The sequence below is a fragment of the Rhinichthys klamathensis genome, unplaced genomic scaffold (assembly GCF_029890125.1).
Source record: "Rhinichthys klamathensis goyatoka isolate OS25496 unplaced genomic scaffold, OSU_Roscu_1.1 h1tg000192l_1, whole genome shotgun sequence".
Taxonomy (NCBI): Eukaryota; Metazoa; Chordata; class Actinopteri; order Cypriniformes; family Leuciscidae; genus Rhinichthys; species Rhinichthys klamathensis.
The window spans coordinates 4,662,186-4,688,216 of NW_026606718.1; the positions used below are offsets into that span (position 1 = coordinate 4,662,186).

Sequence of the window (26,031 nt, forward strand, 5' to 3'; positions counted from 1 at the left end):
ACTTACATAGATCATGCTCTTGAGCAAAATACGGTAAAGCAGGCTACATCTTCCATTCTATATACAAATTTAATTCTTCATCTTTTAGTTAAGTCAACAGAAGGAAAGTAGTCCTCGGATGCCATTTTTGTTATTTACTGCAATACTCTGACATTATTTCGATCTCACACTGATTAATAAGCAGAAGTTATTAGTTCACCAACAGCATTACGTCAATAATGACTGTTCTATGTTGTCGAACGAATGTGGTTTGAATGACGGATATGCAACAAAGTTATCACGTTTCAGGAAACAGTCATGACTAGCTTGTTAATTTCTCCAATGATGCATCATGTAAAAATTTTTTTGTAATTTTAGCGGTATAAGACTGTACAAATGCAACGGTTAAAGCCTGTTAATGCCATCGTTTTTGTTCTTTTTACCAGTTCATCAGGTTTTTATGTTACAAATTAAGTTGTTAAATTAATGTTTATTGGATGATTTTAGTATTATGTATATGGTATCATGATGGTGTTTGTGTGCACCTTCTATATATTACCATTTACCTGAGCTTGTGGAAAAGCAACTTGTGATTAAAGGTACAATATGTAAGATTTTTGTAATAAAATATTCAAAAAACACTTGCACAGTGTGATATATTTAATGCAGTTATGTACTTACATTATCCCTAAAGTTCCCAAGTATTTATAAATCCAGAGAAATTCCAGTTTTAAATAATGGCTTGTCCCTTGTCCTTGTCGCATTTCAATGACGTAATATCCGCGCTATCCTCGGTTTCCGCTTGTAGAAACCATACATTACTACATAGATGACTCATTAACGTCCGTTTCAATACGTAAGCCGCTAATGAGCGATCTACGTATACATATCTATGATACAATACGCCGCTGTTGTGTCGTTCAGTCATCATGGTTCACGATTATTGATTGGCGTTGGCGAGTACAGAAAATCCCAAAAAAAACGTAAACGTAGATCAACTGAGGCAAGCAGGCTTTGGGACAAATGGACAAATAAAACAAGGATCAATATCGGCATGGCATTTCCGAGATGGAGAGAGCTTCGCGACAAACTTGGACTTGACAGAGACTCTGCTCTCGCATGTGTTTTAATAGACTGGTGGTAAGCAAATATATATTATTTATTGCACACATACAGTTATATTGCACTTTGTTTGTACTTCAGTAACGCTTTTTATCAAGTCTGTTGACCACGTCTATGGCAGTGAAATTAAATAGAGTATGTGCTGCACAAAAATATTTAGCCATTATTTGCAAATACTGTGGGTTTGTTCAAACGTACTTTTAGTACGATTTTGTTAAACGTGTAAATCTGCGCAGCACCCACCAAATCATTTGACAAATAGTCACATATTAGAAACAGGCTCATAGCATTACATTTCACGTTCCTTGCAGCTCATTCATTACGATGACATAAAATAGTTTGATCAAACGTACAAGTAATACAAAAACTCATTTATTAGCTGATATATAATTTATATGATTCGTGAATTCCATACATCTCTGGATGGTGTAAACGACATCTCCCATCGTTCTACTCTCCTTCATAGCGTCATCGAGCTACGTCTTTGTTATTGTTTTGGAAAATGCGACCTCTGACGGCGAAAAAATAACAGATTGTACCTTTCATCTGATCATAACAGTGCCCTTACGGAATTTGTCAGATGGTGTGATTATAGCTTCCTTGATTTAAATGTGTCAAAAACTAAAGAATTAATCATAGACTTTAGGAAGCACAGTGACGAAACAAAACCGAGTGTAATACATAATGAAAATGTTCAAATAGTCCAAACGTGTAAGTACTTAGGCACAGTGTTTGACTCGCAACTGAAATTCAGTGAGAACACTGATAGCATTATTAAGCGAGCAAACCAAAGAATACACCTACTGAGGAAGCTTAACGCTTTGGGGTCTGTAAAAGAATTGTTTTATTGAGAGCCTAGTAACATTTTCTTTCCTGTGTTGGTTTAATGGACTATCTGTGAAAGACAAAAAGATCCTGGGCGACTTTGAGAAGGTATGCTCAAAAATCACTGGTACCCAGTTAAGAGATCTCTGTTTTCTCTAGAAAACACGAGTTGTCCTGAAAGCAGACAGGATATTGTGCCAACCAGATCATGTACTCAGTAATGGAATTGTTACCATGCAGTCAGGTCGGCGGTATTATGTGCCAATACGGAAAATTAACCACTATGCCAACTAATTAATTCCCTCTGCTATGTTAAATGAACAACATACAAGACGGTTAAATGAAAACACATAACTACAACAAAACTGGTTCTCGCACTCGGCTGCTCTGCTTCGTCACTGGCAGGTGAATGTGTGTGTGTGTGTGTGTGTGTGTAATGATTGGGTCATGTGTAAATGTGTGGATGTTATGGAAAGCATCTGTACACAGGGGGATGTATGACTGCTGCAGTACTTATTTATTGTTTATTTTATTTTATTATGATTTTTTTTCATTATATTAAATACATTGTGTGCTAATGTACTTTTTAACTTTAACCCTTAATGGATGGGTTGGCTGTAAAACTGAATTGCCCCCCTGGGGACTAATAAAGTAATCTGAGTCTGAATCTGAATTTAACTTTGATTCATCATGTGTTTTTGGTGGTTGTCAGTGTATTATAAAGGTACAAAATTAATTTTAGCACTTCAATTATATACATTTCTAAAAAAAAAATTAAACTGTCAAATTAAGTTAAATCCGTTAAATCTAAAATGTTGCTACTGTATTTTTATTTTTCTGCTAATGTTCTGGCAATCACAGCTGCCAGTTCTTAACATAAATTTCACCATTTTTTTTTTTTTTTTTTTTTTTTTTAAAGTGTACGGAAAACGCACCCATTGTTCCTGATAGGTGGTTGCTTGGTTAAAATAGTTGCCGAGACCAAAAACTCTAATATACACTTCTGCCCAAACTCCTATGTCTTCCAATGTTCTATAAAAAGGGAGTCCTGCTCCCAACAAACGCATTGATTCAGACAGAATTTGGCATATTGTTCTAAAAAAAAAGAGCAATATTTGAAAACACCACAGAGGTATTCACTCTTCAATTGGCTTACGTTATTCTATGCACTTTTCATTTATTATCATCTAAAAAAAAAACTACAGACTTTAAATGGTAAATGGACTGCATATATATATATATCGCTTTCACAGACCCAATGGCCACCAAAGCGCTTTACATATTGCCTCACATTCACCCATTCACACACCAACGGCAGTAAATGACACTATGTTTAGGGAGATGGATGAAAAACAATCTCCGCAGTGGGGCTTTGAGCCCACAATATCACATATCTGGCCAAGAAACAGACACAACCCACAGTTGTTTTGTTGAATGAAAGCCTGAGAAAATATGCCATACTGGGAGCCAACAATTACATGCAAAACACATTGCTAGATAGGGAAGGGGCCGACAAACAAACGTTGAACAAACAGGAGATGGGAGCGAACAGAACATCCCGAGGGATAAAACCTGCCGCATGCGCTTTCTGACTCACTCGCCAAGCTCATGACTTTGGCTAGACTGAAAACCACATTTCAAATGTGGGAAAAAAATATTCTATATCTATTTGATTGCGTATAAATGTAAGTGACATTTATACTACAGTGACATTCCTACTACTTTCCTACAAGTACATAGTATTAAAAAGGTGCGTTCCCGCCATGTCGTAATTTCCACAACTACAAGATTCCAACTTTGTGTAATCTCTGGATTTTCAGAGATTCAGTTTAATCATTTCTATAATTGACTTTTGTTAACGTCTTAATAATGCAAGAATAATAAGAAAGACATACAATACAGATTATTGTGCCTAGAACAAAATTCTGATGTTCTGCTAAATAAATATTGTTTATTGTCAAAAATACGCCATATGCTCTCATTGGGAAATGCGGAACAATTAGTCCATGCGTTCATGACCTCAAGGCTAGATTATTGTACTGCTCTACTGGGTGGTTGCCCTGCACGCTTAATAAACAAACTACAGCTAGTTCAAAACGCCGCAGCTCGAGTTCTTACCAGAACCAGGAAATATGACCATATTAGCCCGGTTCTGTCAACACTGCATTGGCTCCCTATTAAACATCGTATAAATTTTAAAATATTGTTGATTACCTACAAAGCACTAAATGGTTTAGCTCCGCAGTACTTGAGCGAGCTCTTAACGCATTATAGTCCTTCACATCTATTGCGATCTCAAAATTCCAGCCAGTTGATAATACCTAGAATATCTAAATCGACTGCAGGCGGTAGATCCTTTTCCTATTTAGCACCAAAACTTTGGAACAGTCTTCCTACCATTGTCCGGGAAGCAGACACACTCTGTCAGTTCAAAGCTAGACTAAAAACACATCTCTTTGACCTAGCATACACATAATACATTATAGACTTCTATAAATTCAATGTTAGGCTGCATAGATTAGGTCAGCCGGAACTGGGAACACTTCCCTTAAATCTTGATGTACTCGCTACATCATAAGAATGGCATCTACGCTAATATTAGTGTCTTTGTTTATCCCGAGGTTTTCCCGCAGCCTGCCGGATCCAGGCCGTGTCCAGATCTGACGAGGGAGCTTTGCCTGGACCCGATGACAATGCAGTGCTGAAGTATCCACTATCCTCTCCCTATGGAGGATCCCTTTCCCACTCTACAGATAAAGCGTTGTGAATTCCGGCTCGCGTACCCCGAAGTGATAAAATAAAACAAAATTCTGTATCAAAATTTTTAGGCAAGAAAAGTAGTTTGTTTAGGCTGGGTTGTATGAATTACAAACCTGCGCACAGCGCACATATTTTAAAAAGCACATAACTATAGAATTCTGAATGAGCATGTGAACGCCGTCTGCGTTAATCACAGGTTCGCGTTTAAAGTCTGATCATTTCGACGGAGGTGAATCAATCAAAGTTAACTTTAGCTGGAAGTAACATTATTCAAGAACCGCTATAACGCCAAAACAATCTGTTACCTTAAATGATATGTTTATCTCTGTAAAGCTGCTTTGAAACAATCCATTGTTAAAAGCGCTATATAAAATGAAGATGACTTGACTTGACTTTATTAATAAGGCATTTACATAACCATTGTTACTTGTTATATAGTGGTTTTCCCTATTGATTACTCAAATTATACAGATACATTTTGGCGTTAATAGTTTTGGCATAGAAACGCACAATTCCAAGTCCGAGGATGTGAACAGCACAGAGAACATAATGGGTTTACGTTAATTCCCACTAGCGCCCCTTGTGTCAACACTGACATTGCAACACATACGTAATGAATTGCATTCTGACAAATTTAAGAATGCAATAATGTGTGAAATCGAGCTTGTGTGGAATGGATTGTACGTTCACATTCTTGGGAGAAATGCGCTTCGGGCCTTTCAATCTTTTTTGTCAATAACCAGTTCATTCTTTCACTCTGTCCCATCCTATGTGTGTGTATTTGCAGGTCTTTCTCTTCATGTTCGTTTCAGGTTACAGTGTCAACGCTCCCTAGTGGCTCTCATTGGTTGCTGTGATGGTGTCAGTTGCCCCGGGGTTTGCCCTCTCACTGATCAGTCTCTAATCCTCACTGATGGGGGTCTGCCTGGGTCTAGCGCTGGGATTAGGGGGGCACGGGACCACATCTCTGGGGCAGCTGGCCGTTCCCTCCAGAGAGAGGAAGCTCAGAAATATATGCTGAGACAGGAATTCTGAGAAGTTGACTGAAAGGATATGCAGGCAAGACATTATTAACGGTACTCGTTAAGGCAAACATCATAATTATTATTATTGTTCACTTGAACAAACTCTGAACCTTAAGTATTAAACTTTGGCACCAATGGCACGTAACTCATTCAACACTGTTTGCGATTGATACATTTAGCTTTTTGGTGAGAAGAGGTACAAGGTTTAGCTTATGTAAAATATTTTTCATGTGATGGCCAATCTAAAGTAGTTTGTTCTGATCTCAAAGTTTTGCAAGAAAATGTACAAGACTGTTCAAAAGTTTGGGGTGAGTAAGATATGTTATATATTTTATTTTTTAATAATACTCATTAAAGATGCTTTTAACTGCTCAAAAGTGACAGTAAATATATATTTTATGTTAGATTTCCATTTCAAATAAATGCTGTTCATTTTGAACTTTCTATTCATCAAAAATCCTGAAAAATGTAAGCAGCACAATGGTTTTCAAAATTGATAATAATAAGAAATGTTTTTAAGCAGCAAATTAGCAGATGTGAATGATTTCTGAAGTATCATGTGATGATGCAGAAAATTAAACTTTCCCATCACAGAAATAAATAAAACATTTTAAAATATATTCATTCACATAGAAAATAGTTTAATTGTAATATTTAACTGTTTTTACTGCATTTTTTTTAATCAATACATACATTTTTTACATCATACATGTTTAAATATGCATGTAATTTAAAAAAAAAGCAATGGTTAGGTTTTACTTGTTTATAAAATATATAATATAAAATAGTAATACACACACACATACGTGTGTATACACTCACCGGCCACTTTATTAGGTACCCCATGCTAGTAACGGGTTGGACCCCCTTTTGCCTTCAGAACTGCCTCAATTCTTCGTGGCATAGATTCAACAAGGTGCTGGAAGCATTCCTCAGGGAGTTTGGTCCATATTGACATGATGGCATCACACAGTTGCCGCAGATTTGTCGGCTGCACATCCATGATGCGAATCTCCCGTTCCACCACATCCCAAAGATGCTCTATTGGGTTGAGATCTGGTGACTGTGGAGGCCATTTTAGTACAGTGAACTCATTGTCATGTTCAAGAAACCAATTTGAAATGATTAGAGCTTTGTGACATGGTGGAAGTAGCCATCAGAGGATGGGTACATGGTGGCCATAAAGGGATGGACATGGTCAGAAACAATGCTCAGGTAGGCCGTGGCATTTAAACGATGCCCAATTGGCACTAAGGGGCCTAAAGTGTGCCAGGAAAACATCCCCCACACCATTACACCACCACCACCAGCCTGCACAGTGGTAACAAGGCATGATGGTTCCATGTTCTCATTCTGTTTACGCCAAATTCTGACTCTAACATCTGAATGTCTCAACAGAAATCGAGACTCATCAGACCAGGCAACATTTTTCCAGTCTTCAACTGTTCAATTTTGGTGAGCTCTTGCAAATTGTAGCCTCTTTTTCCTATTTGTAGTGGAGATGAGTGGTACCCGGTGGAGTCTTCTGCTGTTGTAGCCCATCCGCCTCAAGGTTGTGCGTGTTGTGGCTTCACAAATGCTTTGCTGCATACCTCGGTTGTAACGAGTGGTTATTTCAGTCACTGTTGCCCTTCTATCAGCTCGAACCAGTCTGGCCATTCTCCTCTGACCTCTGGCATCAACAAGGCATTTCCGCCCACAGAACTGCCGCTCACTGGATGTTTTTTCTTTTTCGGACCATTCTCTGTAAACCCTAGAGATGGTTGTGCGTGAAAATCCCAGTAGATTAGCAGTTTCTGAAATACTCAGACCAGCCCTTCTGGCACCAACAATCATGCCACGTTCAAAGTCACTCAAATCAACTTTCTTCCCCATACTGATGCTCGGTTTGAACTGCAGGAGATTGTCTTGACCATGTCTACATGCCTAAATGCACTGAGTTGCCGCCATGTGATTGGCTGCTTAGAAATTAAGTGTTAACGAGCAGTTGGACAGGTGTACCTAATAAAGTGGCCGGTGAGTGTATATGTATGTGTGTGTGTGTGTGTGTGTGTGTGTGTTTAGTTTACCACTACAAACCAGACGACAATACATTCTTTTTGTACATTCTTCTGTCAAAAACATCTTTCTGTATATATATATATATATATATATATATATATATATATATACAGTAGATAATTAATATTTGTGCCGCAATGCTTGCATCACACATCAAGACTGTGTGTTTCTTGTGTTGTGTTGACTGTCAAAATGAAACGAAACAGACTGCACAATCATACAGAACCTCTTAACATAGAGAAGGCGGGCAACTCGAGGATTTAAGCGCTCTCCTCCCCCCTCTCTCTCCTCACCCCCTTTCATGAATTAAAAGAACAGTCTGCAGGGGGAAGCATAGTTAATTCTGATCAGATCTCTCTCTCCCTCCACTTCCCCTGGCGTCTCACTCGGCCTGACAGACATAGATGGGATCTGACAGTAAACAGCCGAGCGGATGCCTTGCGCGTGATTGACACGCAGGCAGGTCGCCGCGCGCCCGCCCAGCACCTAATCCTGCCCTGTCAGGTCTAATTGGAGAGGTGGAGCCCCGTGTCACCAGGGCAACTGATTGGCAGGACCCCGGCTTTGCATAGATATGAGCTGTAGATGAGGGGTGCAGTACTACTTCACTGCTAATAGAGATATGGAGACTGATATAAACAGACACGCAAACATTTATGCATATTTTACACACAAATGCACATTTACTTACCATACTGGACGAGTTATAAAAATATACTGACAGAAATTACAGACCACATATGCACACTATTAAATGCACAACGTACTATGGTGGCCTGTTAGAGGTATACGGTGAGTTACTTTAGAAGTGTGAAAGTGTTTCTGGCCCTGTTTACATCTGGTTTTAAGATGATGACACTAAATACAGGTGTAAACTGGGTCTAAAACGTTTTGACCTTGTCCACTTTCTACCACTTCCAGAGGTAGTCGAAAACGCATTGCTTTCATAGTGTAAACGCTCATGTAGTCGAATGTGTTCGAACAGCCACAAAAGACAGCCTGCTCTCCGCCTACTGACCTAATGCTTAAACATTATGGGACACGCGCTAGCCAGACGAGATTTAAACTTTGTCGGCTGAAAACCCAAGTTTAGTTTGAAGTCGAAAAACAAACCAAGCACAATGTTCTCTCGCCATTCCTGATTTCTAACACACACTCACTGTGTTCGGCTGGTCTTGCGACTGTCAGAGCAGAAACGAAAGCTACTGCTCTCCATGTGTTTTCTGTCGTCTCTGGGCACATTCTTATGTAAATTGCGCAAGCTTATTTTGTCCATTAGTTCGAAAGATCTGAAAAAAAAAAAAAAACTTGCCCATAGACCCTCCACTCGAACAAATCAGGACAGAAGTGGTTGAAAGTGGATGTATTATTCTAATTTCTAGTAATATTGCTTATACAGGGAATATACATTATTACAAGGGTCACAATTATTTTTGTAAAATGCAATGTGTACTATGACTCAAATACACCTCTTCTATGATCATGTTCATTTTGATATTTTTTCGGGGAATACAATAAAAATGTCAGGGTGATACAACTGCACTAATGTGATATGAGAAAATTATATATATATATATATATATATATATATATTTCATTTTCTCGCCCTTGTAGGGTGTACTCACTTTTGTTGCCAGCTATTTTTACAATAATGGCTGTATGTTGAGTTATTTTCAGAGGACAGTAAATATATACTGCTATACAAGCAGCACATTGACTATAAAATATATCCAAGTTTCATTTCTATAGTATTGTTCATTGAGAAGATATAAATGTTTGCCGAAACGTGATGGGTGTACTCACTTTTGTGAGATACTGATATATATATATATATATATATATATATATATATATATATATATATATATATATATATATATATATATATATATATATATATATACACAGTGCTGGTCAGAATTATTTGCCCCCTTGGTAAATATGATCAAAGATGGCTGTAAAAAATAAATCTGCATTGTTTATCCTTTTGATATATATATTTTTTTAAATGAAGTAAAATAATTGAAAGTGGGGGAAAATCGCATTATGAAATAAATGTTTTTCTCCAAAACACGTTGGGAACAATTATTTGCCCCATTTTATCAAATACTTTTGCATCCTTCTTTTTCCAAGATAACAGCTCAGAGTCTTCTCCTATAATACCTGATGTTTGGAGAACACCTGACAAGAGATCAGAGACCATTCCTCCATACAGAATCTCTCTAGATCCTTCAGATTCCCAGATCCATGTTTGTGCTTCTTCTCTTCAGTTCACCCCACTCATTTTCTATAGGGTTCAGGTCTGGGACTGGGATGGCCATTGCAGATGCTTGGTTTTGTGCTCAGTGACCCATTTTTGTTTTGATTTTGATGTTTGTTTTTGGATCACTGTCCTGTTGGAAGATCCAAACATGGCCCGTTATAAGATTTCGGTAACACTTTATTTTGATGGTCCCTTTTGAACATCCTGTTGACTATAAGTAACTTTGCAACTACATGTCAACTAACTCTCATTAGAGTATTAGTAGACTGTCTGCTTAATATCTGCCAACTCTTTATTGTGATCATGCTCCTCCAACAGACAATCTACTGACTATAAGTAACTTTGCAACTACATGTCAACTTATTCTATCAATAACCCTACCAGACTGCTAATACTCTACTAACACTCTAGTGAGAGTTAGTAGAGATGTAGGTGCAATGTTACTTATAGTCAAGTGAATGTGAAGAGACCATCCAAATAAAGTGAAACCAAGATTTCTAGCAGAGGTTGTCAGGTTTTGATTTTTTATCTGTTGGTATTTGATCGAATCCATGATGCCATGTATCTGAACAAAATGTCCAGGACATCTGGCAGAAAATTAGGCCCACAGCATTAAAGATACAGCAAAGTATTTCATTTTACACATGGGGTAGGCCTACTTTTTTATCCCTGTATGAACCAAACCCATATTAAGTGTTTGCTGCCAAAAAAGCTTCTTTTTTTTTTTCTTTTTTTTTAGTCAAGATCATCAAGTCTCTTAAAATATAAGCTAAATTGACCTTTTTATCACAAGGCAAGATTAGTTCCGGTTATAAAATGTCATGTGATGTGACTCCCCAAAAATGATGACTTAATAAATTCTAATTAATAATATTTATTAATGGTATTTACATTTTTATCCAAAGCGACTTACATTGCATTTGAGGTATACATTTTTATCAGTTCTTGCTTTCCATGTGAATCAACCCATGGCCTTGGCGTTGTTATTGTTGTTGTGCATTACTGTTTGAGCTACATTATAAATGTATGATATTTGTAAAAAATAATAATAACCTTGAAAAATTGTATAATTTCTTTGCACTATTTACAAAAAGACATTTATGTACTCATCAGGTCCATAAAGATTTTGTCCCAGATCCTGTGACATCAAGTGATGGCCTTGTAGTTGTGTCATATGGTTAATGTGTTTAAGTGCTTATCATTAGCATTTTTTGTTCATGTTTTGTATGTGTGTGTTTTTTTTAAATTATTATTATTCATCAAATCATTAGGTGCGTGTTTGTCATTTTCATCTGCAGCTGTACGTTGCCTCCAGAGTTTAAATCTAAGGGTGTTTGTTGCATGACCCCACCGTTACATGTGTGTCTGCTGTGGAGTGATTGACAGCTGCCACTGACCTGTAGCAGTCAGAAAGCCATGGTAGAGGTCACCAGGTTAGACAGCGCAGCGTTGCTCTAGAGACGACCTCAGCCCCTCATCTGCATACAAGCCTTCATTAGTAGCACCACGCAGCCTGCATAACAGCACCATAAATTAATAAGGCAGCTATAGGAGAGGGTGCGGTAGAGAGCACACTTAATTAGGGCAAGGTACAGTCACATGGGCCAAATTTAAGTGTATAAAAATATTGTAGATATTCCGGAAACAAATGTGTTTGAATGTGTTTGTTTAGTGCAACAGATGCTTTTACGATAAGCTTATCTAAACTCAGATCAAATTAAATCAGAGAAACAGTCTACCTAAGTGTGAACTGTACTAGTCTTATAGGTTCTTATGGTGGCTTTTGTCAGCTGATGAACACCAAAAAAAGCAGTGAAGAAGTTTCGTTAAAATATTATAAACATTTGGAAACAAATTTGTCTACTAAGTCAAAGTCATGTGGTGCAACCACCATGCAGAAACATGTAGAGAAAAAAGGAAATGATATCATTAAGAGACCTTGCAGACCTTCATGACTGTGTGTAAAGGTCAATTAAGTCTCTTAAAATATCTTAATAATTTGGCCTTTTTGTGACATGCCAGGGTTAGTTCAGGTTATACAAGTTATGTGGTGTGACTCCTAAATAAGTACTAATTTATTAGTACTTTTTTGATGTTTCAAGATTCACACACACGGGTTTCCTGTTTACAAACATGACAGGGTGCCCAGATTGGTGAGTTGGTCCGCTACTGCAACAACCTAAAGTATTGAAGCTTTCCTTATTGTTTGTAAATAACTGCTGACTCAATAAAACGTGGATCTGTTTAGTTGGATCTGTTTGTCTGTCTTTAATTTTGCAGTGTTACTGTGATATATGTATTTATTATCATGTTATCATGTTAGGCTAGTAATGTAATAGCCAATGTTAGCAGTAAAGAAAGCCCGCATTTGCTTTTATATAAGTTACGTTACTCTTGTTTACGTTACAGACACAACCACTATGCTACTAGCCTACTACACGAAACACGTCTTTTTTCTGCCTCCCGGTTGCGTGCGCAAGCAATGATGACGTTGCCGAGAAATCCATGTATACAACACCTATTAAAGGGTTAGTTCACCCAAAAATGAAAATTGTGTCATTAATGACTCACCCTCATGTCGTTCCAAGCCCGTAAGACCTCCGTTCATCAAAGTAGTCCATGTGACATCAGTGGGTTAGTTAGAATGTTTTGAAGCATCGAAAATACATTTTGGTCCAAAAATAACAAAAACTACGACTATATTCAGCATATTCTGTTGTCAATCCGCTTCAGTGACGCTGCTGACGTGTTATCTGGTGCGCCCGAGCTTCGTTTACAGTCTGAGGGAGACGCACGCTGTAAACAAAACAATCTTCGCAAACATGTCTAAGGATTTCGACACAGAGGAAGACTTGCATTTTTTTGCCCAGCCATATTTATTTGAACCCGAATCCACGGACGCACCAGATACACGTCAGCAGCGTCTTACGTCAGCAGCGTCACTGAAGCGGATTGACAACAGAACCGGAAGAGAATACAATGCTGAATAAAGTCGTAGTTTTTGTTATTTTTGGACCAAAATGTATTTTTGATGCTTGATGTCACATGGACTACTTTGATGATGTCTTTATTTCCTTTCTGGACAAGGACAGTATACCATGTATACATTTTCAATGGAGAGACAGGACTAAATGTAAAATATCTTAAACTGTGTTCCGAAGGTCTTACGGGCTTGGAACGGCATGAGGGTGAGTCATTAATGACATAGTTTTCATTTTTGGGTGAACTAACCCATTAACTCTTTTCTATTTGAATGCATATTTATGTATTTTATAAACAAGCAAAAACTAACCATAGCTTTATTTAAATTACATGCATGTTTATACATGTACACTAATACCCAAAAGGTTTTCTTTTCATGTTTTTGAAGTCTTTTTTTTTACAACTTAAAACAAATGACATCTTTGGACTCGTCAAATTTAAACTTTTGCGAAAATTCTATAAAGTTTTTTTTTTTTTTTACATTAGAAAACCAACATGAACATGAATAGTGCATTTCCACATGCAATTCACTTTTTTTTTAATCCTTTTCTTTATATTAGACACTCGCCATCATCATGCTGATTTCTAATGATCACATTATGGTCTGTTAATCCGGTTTCCTCTTTAACCTCTGAAAAGAGAGGAAATTAGCTCAGCCGTCACAGCAAGCAAGACTCCGCCGGTGAAGATGGACAGAGTGTGAGAGGAGGCTGACTGGGCCGCAGCGGGGCTGGAGCGCTGGGATGCCCGCTGTGCTCTGGAGGAAATTCTCAGGGCAATCGATGGTAGGGATTAAGGCTGGGTTTTGGGCTCAAAGGCCTGGATCTCGGCGTTATCCTCTAGGGGAACGTTGGGAGCGCAAGTGGAGAGGCGAGGAGCTAACCTGGAACTGTCAAGTGCGCATGAAGGGCTTCTGAAAGCCAGGCAGGAAGATTCGCAGGGGCCGCTTCAATGCACGGAGCCGCTCGCGCGTGCTCACCATGCCATGGCAACCTTATTCAATATTCTATGGAAGACGGAGCTACTCAAAGTTTGAACTTGGAGAAGAAGAAAAAAAAGCAGCCTCTGAGAAGACTGGATGTGCTTAACTCACTTCTCGCTACTTGCTATAGGATCATGCCAGGCATCCATATTGATTCTGAATGGTCAATGCAATCATCTTCACTCCGCGCTCCCCGGGGTGAAACCGAACTCGACGCTTGAATTCACGACTCATTACAAAACGAGACTGAAAAAAACACATGCGCACAAGAAGACCATGGGGAAATTACAGGAGAGCTATGGTGAATCTCAGAATTAAACAGCATAATTAATCATAGCGGAAAAAAGACAGCAAGAGAGGGGGAAAAAACAACCACATTGCTAATAAACTTAATAATAATTGCATTTCTTTTCCACATCAGAAAATGCAATCAGTTCAACCATGAACTGACTAACTAATCTGCATCAGCCGTCTGCCTGTAGTCTGTCTGGCCTTCAGTGCCAAAAACCAGTGAACTGAACACATGACATGAGCACTAAATCTATCAGAGAAAGTTGATTTCCAAGAGGTAAAAAATATATAAGTTGTCTTATTTTCCCTAATCAGAACAGGAACCAAATTACACAATTTACAGTGGTCACAAAAAAATATTTGAATGGTTAAAAAATTAGCTATACCATTCAAATGATTTGGACTTTTTAAAAGACTTTTTAAAAAAGAAATTAGACCTCTACTTTAAAAAGTGATAGTAAATACATTTATAATGTTAAAAAAGGTTTCCGTTTTCCAATAAATGCTGTTCTTTTGAACTTTCTATTCATTGAAGAATCCAAAGTAAAAATGTATCATGGTTTCCACAAACATATTAAGAAGAGATGAAACGGTTTAATATCACCATTATGGTGACCAAAATGATAACGGTTATCAATATCACAGTATTATTCATATGTGCTGGAAATGTATGTTTAAAAAGTACTGATACACACACTGAAATCATTTTACCAAGTTTTATATCAAAACCCAATGAACAACAAATCAAACTAGCAGCACTCTGCACTTTTTTGTTTGCCTAACGAAGTTCAAAAGTTCAAAATCAGTATTAATGTCACTTTTATAAGCTTTTCTTTAAACCAAATGGTTTCAAGGTTAGTTTTAATGGATAAATGATGTTCTCCTCAAGTTCAGATCAACCACAGGTGTAACTTAGCTAACTTAGTTCTTCACATTACCTAGTAAGAACGTTTTCCACAAACATTTAACTACCACAATATGTATTTAAAAGTCTTTTTGTGACATTTTTTTTTACTTGACTAGTAGGCCTACATTTACAGTTTACATCATTCTTTCAAATAAATGCTATTGTCTCATGTAGGCTAACTAGCATCGGTTCTACTTTAAGTAGGCTTAAGTTACCGATACCACAATGTCCACAATAGACGCTGATCAGAATCGTCTCAGTTTTGTTTAATTTATGATAATGAGTTATAGACAGCTTACTAGTAATTAATTAACCTACCTGTCAATCAAAAAGAAGCAACGTGGTCATTCCAACTGAGGGTTTTCTCCGTCATCGGTTCTTTCAACCGACCTTCATACCGATGTTTACGCTCCTGTTTTGTGTTCGTCGGTCTTTCTTTCTTGCTTCAGACATTTTCTGCTTCTTCGGACGTACAGGTACAGATTCTCCCGTTGTCTCCGCAGGTGAAGCATAATATAATAAGTGTGTTTCGTTTGTCTAATTTTCGCATCATCAAAAACACTTCGCTACTAGCGTAGCGCGCCTAAAGACTACAGACTACAGCCAATGAGCTTTAGGATTCTCTCTGACGTTTAGTAAAACGCCGCGCGCGGCTCACGTAATTACAAGTAAAAAATAAAAACTTAATTACAAGTTATAACATGGCGAAATAACGACCGAGTAATTAAAAAAAAAAAAACATTTTAAAGACAACTATTTTGAGCTATAGCCTATGAGCTCATTAGTATTAAAGTGCTAGGGCTAATTACAGCAGTCTTCATCTCATCTAAAGGCTACCATTCAGATGATTCTTCTCAAAAACAAAATATATTCCTAAGTATTTTTTTTAAATGAGCTCTAAACTGTTGAATGCACCTTAAGGTGTCCAAATACATTTTGGGGACACTGAAAATATAATAACAATTTCCACAAATGCCAAATGAAAGTTGGTGTGCTTGAAAGAAGAAGGAAACAAAATTAAAAAAGGGAATTATATGCAGTAACTGGAAAGCAAAATAGAAAAACGAATCCAAGTCTTGGGTGTTGCTAGCTGAATTTGACTGTTTTCAGCTGATAGTGCCAGCACCATTTACAGCGGGATTCATCAATTTGACCATCAGATGATCAATAGCAGCATCCTTACTCCCAGCCCTGCCATCAATCGAGGTATCAGAATCGAAACACCCACAGTGACCCGGACAATCGATGTGTAGTCTAAGGACAAACATGGACCTGAGGAATCAGACTTATCCTGGCTGTTCTGGAAATAAGAGAGATAGCCAGGGGTTAGTAGCCTAGTTGTTTTCACACATTTTACTATTCATCACTGTTGGCCAAAACAACGTTTTTATATTTATTGTTTCAGAATTGTTTAACTAATTCAATTATGAAACGGAGTTAATAAAACGGAAAACAAATATATATAAAAAATATTTTATTTGTATGGACATTTTATATTTATGAACACAATTTTTTGTCCCCCCAGTTAAAACTTTCAGATTTAAAATCTACCTTGACCATTAGAGAGAAAGATGATTTTAGAATTTATTAGAAATTTGGAAAAGGAAAATCACAGTATTCAAATTTAAGACTGAACTTAGATGTTTAAAACCATCAGATAAATCCAAATAAGCATTTTTTTTTTTTTTTTTTTTTTTTGGTTGTTGTTGTTGTTTTTGTATCTAATCAAACGTTATTGTTTGCAGTATTACGGATAAAGTAAGAATTAGGATGCTAGTTAGAGGTGTGTTTGGGATGCTGGTATGTTGATTTCGATGCTCCACCTGTGGCGGTATGAATCGTTTGGATTCGGACGCATCTGAATTCAACACTCGGAAAGACACGGATGAGCAGCGATACGTGCCTCGACTGATCATAAGACGAACCGGACATATTTACCTTCAGACTTTGAAACTTTCCGGAAAGTGGTAGGCGAGAATTCTGATCTACCGAGACAAAATAATAATCAAACAATGAATCTTTCTATATCCTAAAAATGAGCACACGTAGGCCTATCACATAAGGACGTTTACATGAAGTGTTTAGTAATTGCATACATTATTTCTACACAGCATGTGTGTAACCTACATAGCATTTATTCTTTTAAAAACTCAAAAATGAGCTGGAACATTAAAGGATGAATATGCATCTCTAATGAAAATTACTCATCAGCGTTTACAGGTGTTGGTGTGAGTCAGAGGTCCGAATGATTCAAATGGACAGAATGTCAAAGGTCCAGTATTGAAAGTTCAACAAGCGAGACACCTAGTGGTCAGTTTCTGTCATTGCATCTGAAACTCCACACGCAACTACTGTTTAAAATGATGATGTAAATAATAAAAATGTCAAATGCAAATGTCATAGCTTACTTTTATTGTGAGAGATCTTATTAAATAAACTATTATATTATTAGATAAAATATTATCTATCATAAAAATTAACCAAGGATGAAAAGTAGCTAGATCTAAACACCGATTAGGCCTGTTTTTTTTGTTTGTTTTTTACATAAATCCTTTGACGTCATGATTTTGACTATTCTTTTCAACTAATATAGGCTACTGCATTCATTCATTTAGGAAACTTTTAAAGATTTTACTAGTTATTATTGTAAAAGAAGAAAAGTGTACTTCTCTTTTAAGAAGTTGAAATAGCCTCAAAGATAAACTATTTCAACTGTCTGATAAACACACTCTTTAAAGGTTATAACAGGGTTACCCTGAAATACTACATACTCTTCTTGGGGAACTCATTCTTTACAGCTCAGATTCCCAATGACATTTGTATAACCCTGTATGGACGACCATATTGTTCTGAAGTGAGACGTTGATCAACATACTCTGGAAAGAAAGTAGTCAATGGGGCTATGGGTGATTTATGTCAGGCATTGATATCAGTGTCCAGCTAAACAAAATTTAACAAACCATTTAAAAACATTTTATTATGCATATTTTATTATTCTTCCTCAAATGCACCAACATCACAAATTCAGACTGCATAAATAAGATATAACAATAGTAGGGTAAGACGCACATAAATAATAACGGTAAAAACATATGTATATAGCTTACAGTAGTGGCCAAAAGTGATGACCGGAGGGGATATTTGTACAATATTTGCTTTTAATGATACTTCAGGTTCTATTAAACAATCAAAATGTGAGTAGTTTGTTACATTGGGAAGAAGAAAAGACCAAACTTAGAGGATATATTAGGGATCTTGAGCCCCTGCCCCTTTCGTTAACGTTCAATTAACGTGGAACGCGTACATTAGTTTTACTCTCTCTCTCTATATATATATATATACATGCTTTAGTCATTTATTTCTATTAAATTACACATTAAGGATTTTGAATTAATTGCATGAGTTAATGCTGGCATCCCTAATATTTATGCATATTTGATCAATTTAATGCATCCTTGCGGAATAAAGTTTCTCTCTCTGTAGACATTAGTGAAAACGATTGACATGTGTACACCAACTTCTGGTGTATAGATCATTATAGTACGAGAAAGTTTTGCGGCCAAAAAGCACAGATGTAATGGAATTTATGCACATTCAGCAACTATTAAATAAAGACATGAGACAGATTTTACAAGATTGATTTATTAACTATAATACAGGTCACAGAAGGCCTTTACTGTTTATACACCATTCCCATTGAGACCAATTACCAACTCCTTGGCAAATAATGACGTTTTTTTGTTGTTGATCTAACTTCATTTATTTCATTATTTTTTCAATTCTATTTTTTTTTCTTTGTTCATTTTTTTCTTCCTTTTATAATACTGAGAGTGGTAGAGCCCTCTCCCTGACCTGGTCTTGAATCATGCACTACATCATTGTGGCCTTTACACCATTCACAAAAAAAAAAAAAAACGGTTAAAAAATGTTTTGTCTCATTTTTTAATTATTAAAAGAAAACATAAAAAGAAAATCTTTTCTATCACCATTGACTATAGGGCAAAGTGTCAGACCCCCTAACGTACAAATAAACCATTCTGAATATAGTTTTGCTCCTTTCTCCTTTAACTTAACAGACAATCTGTCACCATTGTTGAAAAAATAACATGAAACAAAAAATAAAGTGATGCAGCCAAATCTGATTGCTGAACCAATATCACATTTTTAATACACGTTTGTCATGTCGCTTTTCGTTTTTCAGGTCTCCCCTGCCCTTTTTTATTCATCTTTTTTTTTTCTTTTTTCTTTTTTTTTTGCAGTCTTTGGCTGCGAAGGACAGTTGCCTCTGAAAGAATATACATTGAAAATACACAGAGAATGCAGCATTCATACACAAAGTACCAGGGGCGTATAGGCCACACAGCTCCCGATTTCCCAAAATATACCGTTACTTCTGCTCTCTGAGGGCAAAAGATGTAGTGTTTAAGCAGAGTTTCTCATCACAGCCAATCAGAAGTCAGCGTAGATGTTGACTGACAAGTTAAAAGGGGTCAGGGCAGTTGTGGTTCACTTACTGGTTGGTGAGAGTTAACATGTATTACAGGGAGAGATATGCACAAAAATGAAGTGAAATCTGTAGTGGGATACATTCGTTTATCTCCATAAACGTGACTGATTCACAGTTTCACAATGTCTGTTCCACTTGAAAACCATGTTCAAATCAACACAAAAGTCATAGAAAATGATCTAATTTGGAGCGAGTAAACAAGGTATAAGTGCAGAGGAATATTGTTAGAAACCATTCCTTGAATGCCAACTGATTTCTGCTTTTTTTTAGTCTTTCTTTTGCTACATAGTGAATCTGTGACTTTAAATGCATCCAGCATTTTCTAGTAAAACAAACAAAAATGTAGCATTAGAACGAAAACGAGCTGAGATTTACGATGCAATACCTGCTTTGTCCACTGGGTGGTAGTGTTGTGCTCCAAGAGCCGACAAAGGGAAAAGTCTAGTCACAAGCCACCAACGTTAACTTTCCTGTTTCCATGTCCGCGTTTTCTTCCGCTAATCTTTCTTTTTAAAACTTTGGGGATTTTATAAACAATGTCATCCTTCCGAGGTCAACTCAGAAGTACAGATATTTAGTTAGTCTTGAAAAAGCCACAAACTGCAAGCTCATATTCAGCATAAAATCGGCCTCTCTGATATCAAACACTAAAGACTTTATCTTTCCTGAAAGCAATTATTTCCATCCAGCTATACCACTATCGTCTCTATCTTCCTCCTCTAGGCTTCCAGTTCACTGACACGCTGCCATCTGAATAGGTACAGATAGACAGCGTCTCCTCTAGTGCAAACTTTCCTTTACCTTCCATAACTCACATTGTGAGGTAACTCTTGATTTAGTGCATACCTCCCCTCCAAATGCAGGTGGACCACAACCTAACCCATCCTTAAAAGTCACCGCTCAATTCATTTGCACAAAAATAGTCCACAAATCTAACATGAGCTAGAAGGGAGGGACTTCCTGCAAACGTGTAATAAGAAAAATAACACAGCTCCCAAATGAACAGACACTGAACAAAGTCGAAGACCCCCGTGGAACAGGAAATCGAGGGTTGTGAGGACACTCTGCAATAAAAGAAGCATTAGTCTTCCAGCATGTTCTGGACGCTCATGTGACAAGAGATACAGGCGAGGAAAAGACTTCAAATCCCAGAATGCTGTGCAAAAGCATTCCACACACATCCATCCCAGCAAAACTAGATCCAGTTAGTCAAGTTCTAGTTTTGTCTTGATTTTTGTCCCACTGTAAAAGGTTGTTACAAGCGAAACGAGATAAATAAGGGGTAGGAATGTGGTTGTGTTGCTGCATCAGAAAAAAGCATTTCTATTTCGTAATTTGATAGTAACAATGGTCGAAAGCTGAATGAATATATAGGCCACCCTGTTGGCCCGCTTAACCTTAATCATACTAGGTTGCGTACAGTGGTCACCCGAATACGAGGTGGGGTTCAGCCAGTTTGTTCATGCAACCCATTGGCTGACAAAAACAACGCTGAACCAGCAAGAGTGCGCCATCTACGTCACATGGACCCATAAGAAATCGGAGTTTGGGGGTACCACACTTCATGTGCAGTTATGTGTGTGTGTGAGGAGCATAAAGGGACAGAGCGCCGCTGCAATTTATGGAGAAGCATGATGCAGAAAGGGGGCGAGGAAGTGTGGTCGACGCAGCTCATGGACTCTTGACCTCTCCTAAGTCAGGCACAGCCGTGCAATCTCCTCGAAAATTTCTCCCATTCAATTAATCTCATTCAGTGCTCCCCAAGTTCTCCTCCTCGTCTGCAGGTTCACAGCGTGTGTTGTTCCGTAGGGGTGTGATGCGGGTGGAGTGGAGGGAGCAGGCTCTGGATTGGGGATTGAGGGGTGTGTGGTGGGGAATGAGGCGGGGACTGTTGGCCGTGGCTGAAGGGTGGAGCTATGGGGTGTAGTGGGGCGTAACAGGCGGAGTAGGCAGAGCTTGGTATGGACGAGGCAGAAGACAAGGTGGTGCTAGGAGAGGCGGGCTGTCCGGGGAGGCCGCTGGGTGTGTCGGCCAAGGCTTGATTGTAGAGGAAGAAAGCACACTGGTGGATAAAGGTCTCGATGATTGTCTGGTAGGTGCGTGTGGCCGTCAGCGCGTCCATGGTGGTGAAATCGGGCCGCATTAGCGTCGGCCAGAAACAGATGGACAAATTCTCGCTGGTCATCAGGTTCAGGCGGTGGTTTTGACTCACCCTGAAAGACAGAGAGAAACGGTGAGAATGGAAAACGTTTGTGCGAGCGAGTTTGATCGTGTGTTGCCCTAGGGATGGCTCCCATTCTCACTTGTTCAGGTGAGTGATGACGTATTTGAAGAGGTCGTAGTTTTCTCGAGGGAATCTGCGGAGCACGTCCTTCATGGTGTGGAGACGATGCTCTCGATCATTGATTTCTGCAGGGGGCCGAGAGGGAACACAGAATGAGACACAAACACATTTATTTTCTTCATGCTTCACAGGTGTTCACTTGTCCCACAACACACAAATAGTTTGAGGGCGACGAGACACACACACACGAGTTAGTCTTGACAATGGCTTTAATGTTTAAAGACCATCAAGACCAGAACAGTCTGTTTAATGTTCTTTCTGGAACAATTGCAAACATCATCTCCTATTAGTTTCTGTAAGGCAATAAAGGCACAAATCCCATGTTTTTTAGAGAAAGAATGAGTAGATATGTTTTGAATTATTAACAATTGACCATAAACATATCTAGCCATGTCACACACTAACGATTTCATCCCAGTTTCCATAATATTTCCACTAATGAAGCTTTTAGTTTCATTACATTTTATGCATTTTGGAATCAACAATTAAGACCCTTTCTATGGCATGGCGGCCGGGAATATAAGTAAAAAAGCATATTTCATTTTCAACATTTTTACACAAATTGCAGATTTCACAGCATTCGCCAAGCTGTTTCCTAAAACACTGTCTACATTTGGCTTTGGGACCTCAGATTGCTTAGAAGCAATGCTTGAGGAAGTAATTCAGGAATAATGAGTTCTAATATGCACAAAGGAAGCAACATGCTCCACCTAAATCAATAAACAACAACTCTAGGGAGGAGTAACAGTGAAAAGGTGTGTGTGTGTGTGTGTGTGTGTGTGTGTGTGTGTACTAGACTTCCCATCAGTCTCATCTGGGGTGACTGAGGGATTGTTAAATGAAGCACAGTGTGTCACACACACAAACAGTACATGTACAGAAATAATTGTGTAGTGTGTGCAGTCACACACAGACACACACACACCCTGGGTGCAGCGAGCTTGATGGTTGCGGTGAGTCAGAACGGCTTACATCAGCCCTTAACGCTGTGAGCCCTGTGTTAGAACATGTGACCACTACGGCAGATGTGTTCCTCCCTGGTCACACACACACTCTGATGTCAGCATTACACACTCTCACACATCAGCATTATGCATTGTGGCCCCAGATGCAGAATTACTGCAGTAACTACAAGGAAAATGTGCAAAACCACCATGATGCCAGAGCGTTGCTATATGGTTGCTAATAAGGCTGCACAAAAAAAAAACAAAAAAAAACATTTCACTCGATGACTTGAATAGCTCTATTTTTGGAAAGAATTAATAATTCTAGAATAGATTCCAAACAGAATAAAATATTTAAAAAATTACGAAAACAAGCTTAAAAATTATATTTACTCTCAAGACTTTTTTGTGAATGCAAATTAGGGCAGCACGATTATGACGATCATAATTGTCGATTATTTCCCTTGATATTATAATTGCGATTACTAATGTTGATTAATAAGATTTACATAAAAATACTCTTTTATATATAGACTATACATCCAAACCGGTTCAAAGAGGGCACCATTAAAAAGCAGTAAAACTGACGGACATAGTAAATGCATACTTACATTTTTATAAATGCATTATAAATCTGTATGCTCAGTTTGTGCATGCGCCTTGAATTATTATGCATTAATTAGTTGGTCCACAATGAAGACCGATTATTCAGAATGATATCTATCGATGCCGCTAGTTTGATTTTCTTAAGAAAGAAAATCTCTCCCAACTAATGCGGTAAACTATAAAGAGAACCATCTCATTTGGTACATTATGATAATATTAGAGGTTAAAATTAACAACAGAGCCCAAACTATTCAATTCAACTGCTATTTATTTTTCAGATATAATAATTACACACTCAAATAAAAACTCAAATGTTTGTAAACAACTCAGTTGCACATAGATAAGGTAGTTTTCATAAACGCTTGTCTTCGTGACAAACTTATACAAAGATACATTTATAATTAACACTATACAAGCTCCTCTCTATTTATAGGTAACTAACAAACGGTGAACACTGGAAAACTCTCCTGAGATAAATGCAACGTTAAGCGACATTGTTATTGGCGTCTTTCCGGAGTTGAAACACAGATTGAGCGATTACATGAGACATGATCCTTTTCAGCAAGTTGTCCTGTATCTTTCGACACACATTAATAACTTTTAATGTTCATGCCTGTTTTTTCATGCTATAACGTAGTAAAGTGGAAGAAAAGACTCGCTCCATGCTGCCACTTGAACTGAGGCCCTACAGCAATCTGTCAAGTCACATTTAAGAGTGTCAAAACGCCATTTATTGTTTGGATTTAGTGATAAAAATTGACATAATTTGAAAGCTAAGACTGTTTCTTATCAGAAGTAAACCACAACGCTCTTTGCGATTAGTGGATGGGAGGCGTTCTACAAATAATGGACCTGGCAAACTACGGGTGATTCATAGAGCCTGCTTTAACGTCACTATTTTTTTTAACTGTTAATGTGTTAATTTTGCTTTAACTTTGACAGCACTAAATTCAACACAAGAGAAATTTCCTTCACACAGTACGAGTTGCAGTTTTTCTGCTCCAAGGATATAATCTGCCATGATCAATGGCTGTTTTTAAACAATCAATGGTGAAAATAATTGCTTTTAATCAGCCGATACAGATTATTGGCCGATACATCGGTGCATCCCTACTTTATAAGGCTATGCTTTTAGCTGTACGCATATGCTAAGTGCTCCCATCAAAACTGAAGTAAACTTTGGGCTTAATACTCAGCATTAGGTATTTGAACAAAATCTTGACGTCAAGTACTAGCAGTAGGTGCAGTGATGTCGAAACATCAGTATTAAAACCTACCTAGACGTTGTTGATTTGAGACTGAATATGCAAATATCATCTAATCAATCAGAATAAATATCCGAAGCCACTGGCAATCAAAAAAAGCATTAATTCAATATCCCGTCGAGACGTATAATAGATGGCAGAACAACAAAGCAAAAGAATATTCAGAAGGCCTTAAAGAAGTGCAGGTGCTTCCTGTGCTTTAGAGACTAAAACAGAACAAGCCTGTTGGGCTGTTGCCACGGCGTCCAGTGACAGACGGACAAGAGCAAAGCCCCGCCCACCACCTGTGGAGAGTGACACGGCAGTCATGTGACCTGCCGTCTGTCCTCTCCCTCCTCACTCTTACTCTCAATGTTCCTGCATTAAACCAATCTTATAGTTTGGGCTTAAACTACTTAAAAGGAGTTTGCTAAGGAAAGCATCACTATTACTGAATATTGCAAGTATTTATTGTATGTTTAGGAGTTTGTTCAAATCCACTGAACGAACCCCACCTAAAAATGAAGGTTCGTTATCATTTGCTCACCCTCATCTTCTGCAGAACATAAAATATAGGATTTTGGATATAGGATTAGGATTTTGAAGAAAAAGTTTTGGTTACCATTGTCTTCCGTTGTATAGACAAAACAAACCCTGACATTTTTAATTTTGGGGGAAATATCCCTTTAATCTTTGGCATTTAACATGTCCAGCACATCAAAAACCAGTTAGATCACATTAGCAACCAAACAGCAACGTTTAGGCAATCATCCACAACACTCCATAGCATTACGCAATTATCCCCTCATATTTTCATCAGAAAACGTACAAATCAAAAAAAAAAGTATAATTCTTTGCGGCTCGAATTTTGGTCTCTAATTATGTTGGCATTTGACAGATTCAATGCACACACACACACACACACACACACACACACACACAAAAAAATGCAACTGACTATGATTATTTTCTATGTATACCAAATTTCTAAACCAATCTTTTAATTACATACCAAAATATCACTTGCAAATTGAGTGACACGACATCATGATTGGATACTAAATGTATCTTTTGTGTTATACTACACCAGTGCAGGTTTGGGTGGTGCGATTAGTTTTCTGCTGATTCAGGCCAGCCGTTTGTGAAACTATTTAAAGCATGGTAGTACTTGAGAGGGCTTGTTTATTGA

At 37.8% G+C, this 26,031-nt stretch overlaps 2 protein-coding genes and 1 long non-coding RNA gene across 3 annotated transcripts in view; all 3 read right to left on the bottom strand.

Annotated features, from left to right (window-relative positions):
- npas1 (neuronal PAS domain protein 1) overlaps positions 1 to 15,534 on the bottom strand; it is an 84,961-nt gene extending 69,427 nt beyond the window's left edge. The window contains exons 1-2 of the mRNA XM_056262508.1: positions 15,516 to 15,534; positions 11,433 to 11,548 (exon numbers count right to left, since the gene is read on the bottom strand). The gene's annotated coding sequence lies outside the window, so the exon portion shown is untranslated. The remainder of the gene's footprint in view (positions 1 to 11,432; positions 11,549 to 15,515) is intronic.
- Positions 15,535 to 18,823: 3,289 nt separating this feature from the next.
- Positions 18,824 to 21,388, bottom strand: LOC130095739 (uncharacterized). The gene is made up of 2 exons (XR_008808156.1): positions 21,228 to 21,388; positions 18,824 to 21,195 (listed from the first exon to the last, which is right to left on the bottom strand). It is a non-coding gene; the product is annotated as an uncharacterized LOC130095739 (long non-coding RNA).
- Positions 21,389 to 21,401: 13 nt separating this feature from the next.
- The window catches only part of arhgap35a (Rho GTPase activating protein 35a), a 77,504-nt gene continuing 72,874 nt past the window's right edge, over positions 21,402 to 26,031 (bottom strand). Inside the window, exons 6-7 of the mRNA XM_056262510.1 lie at positions 22,008 to 22,113; positions 21,402 to 21,917 (exon numbers count right to left, since the gene is read on the bottom strand). Coding sequence (XP_056118485.1) covers positions 21,491 to 21,917; positions 22,008 to 22,113 — 533 coding nt within the window. The 3' untranslated portion in view covers positions 21,402 to 21,490. The remainder of the gene's footprint in view (positions 21,918 to 22,007; positions 22,114 to 26,031) is intronic.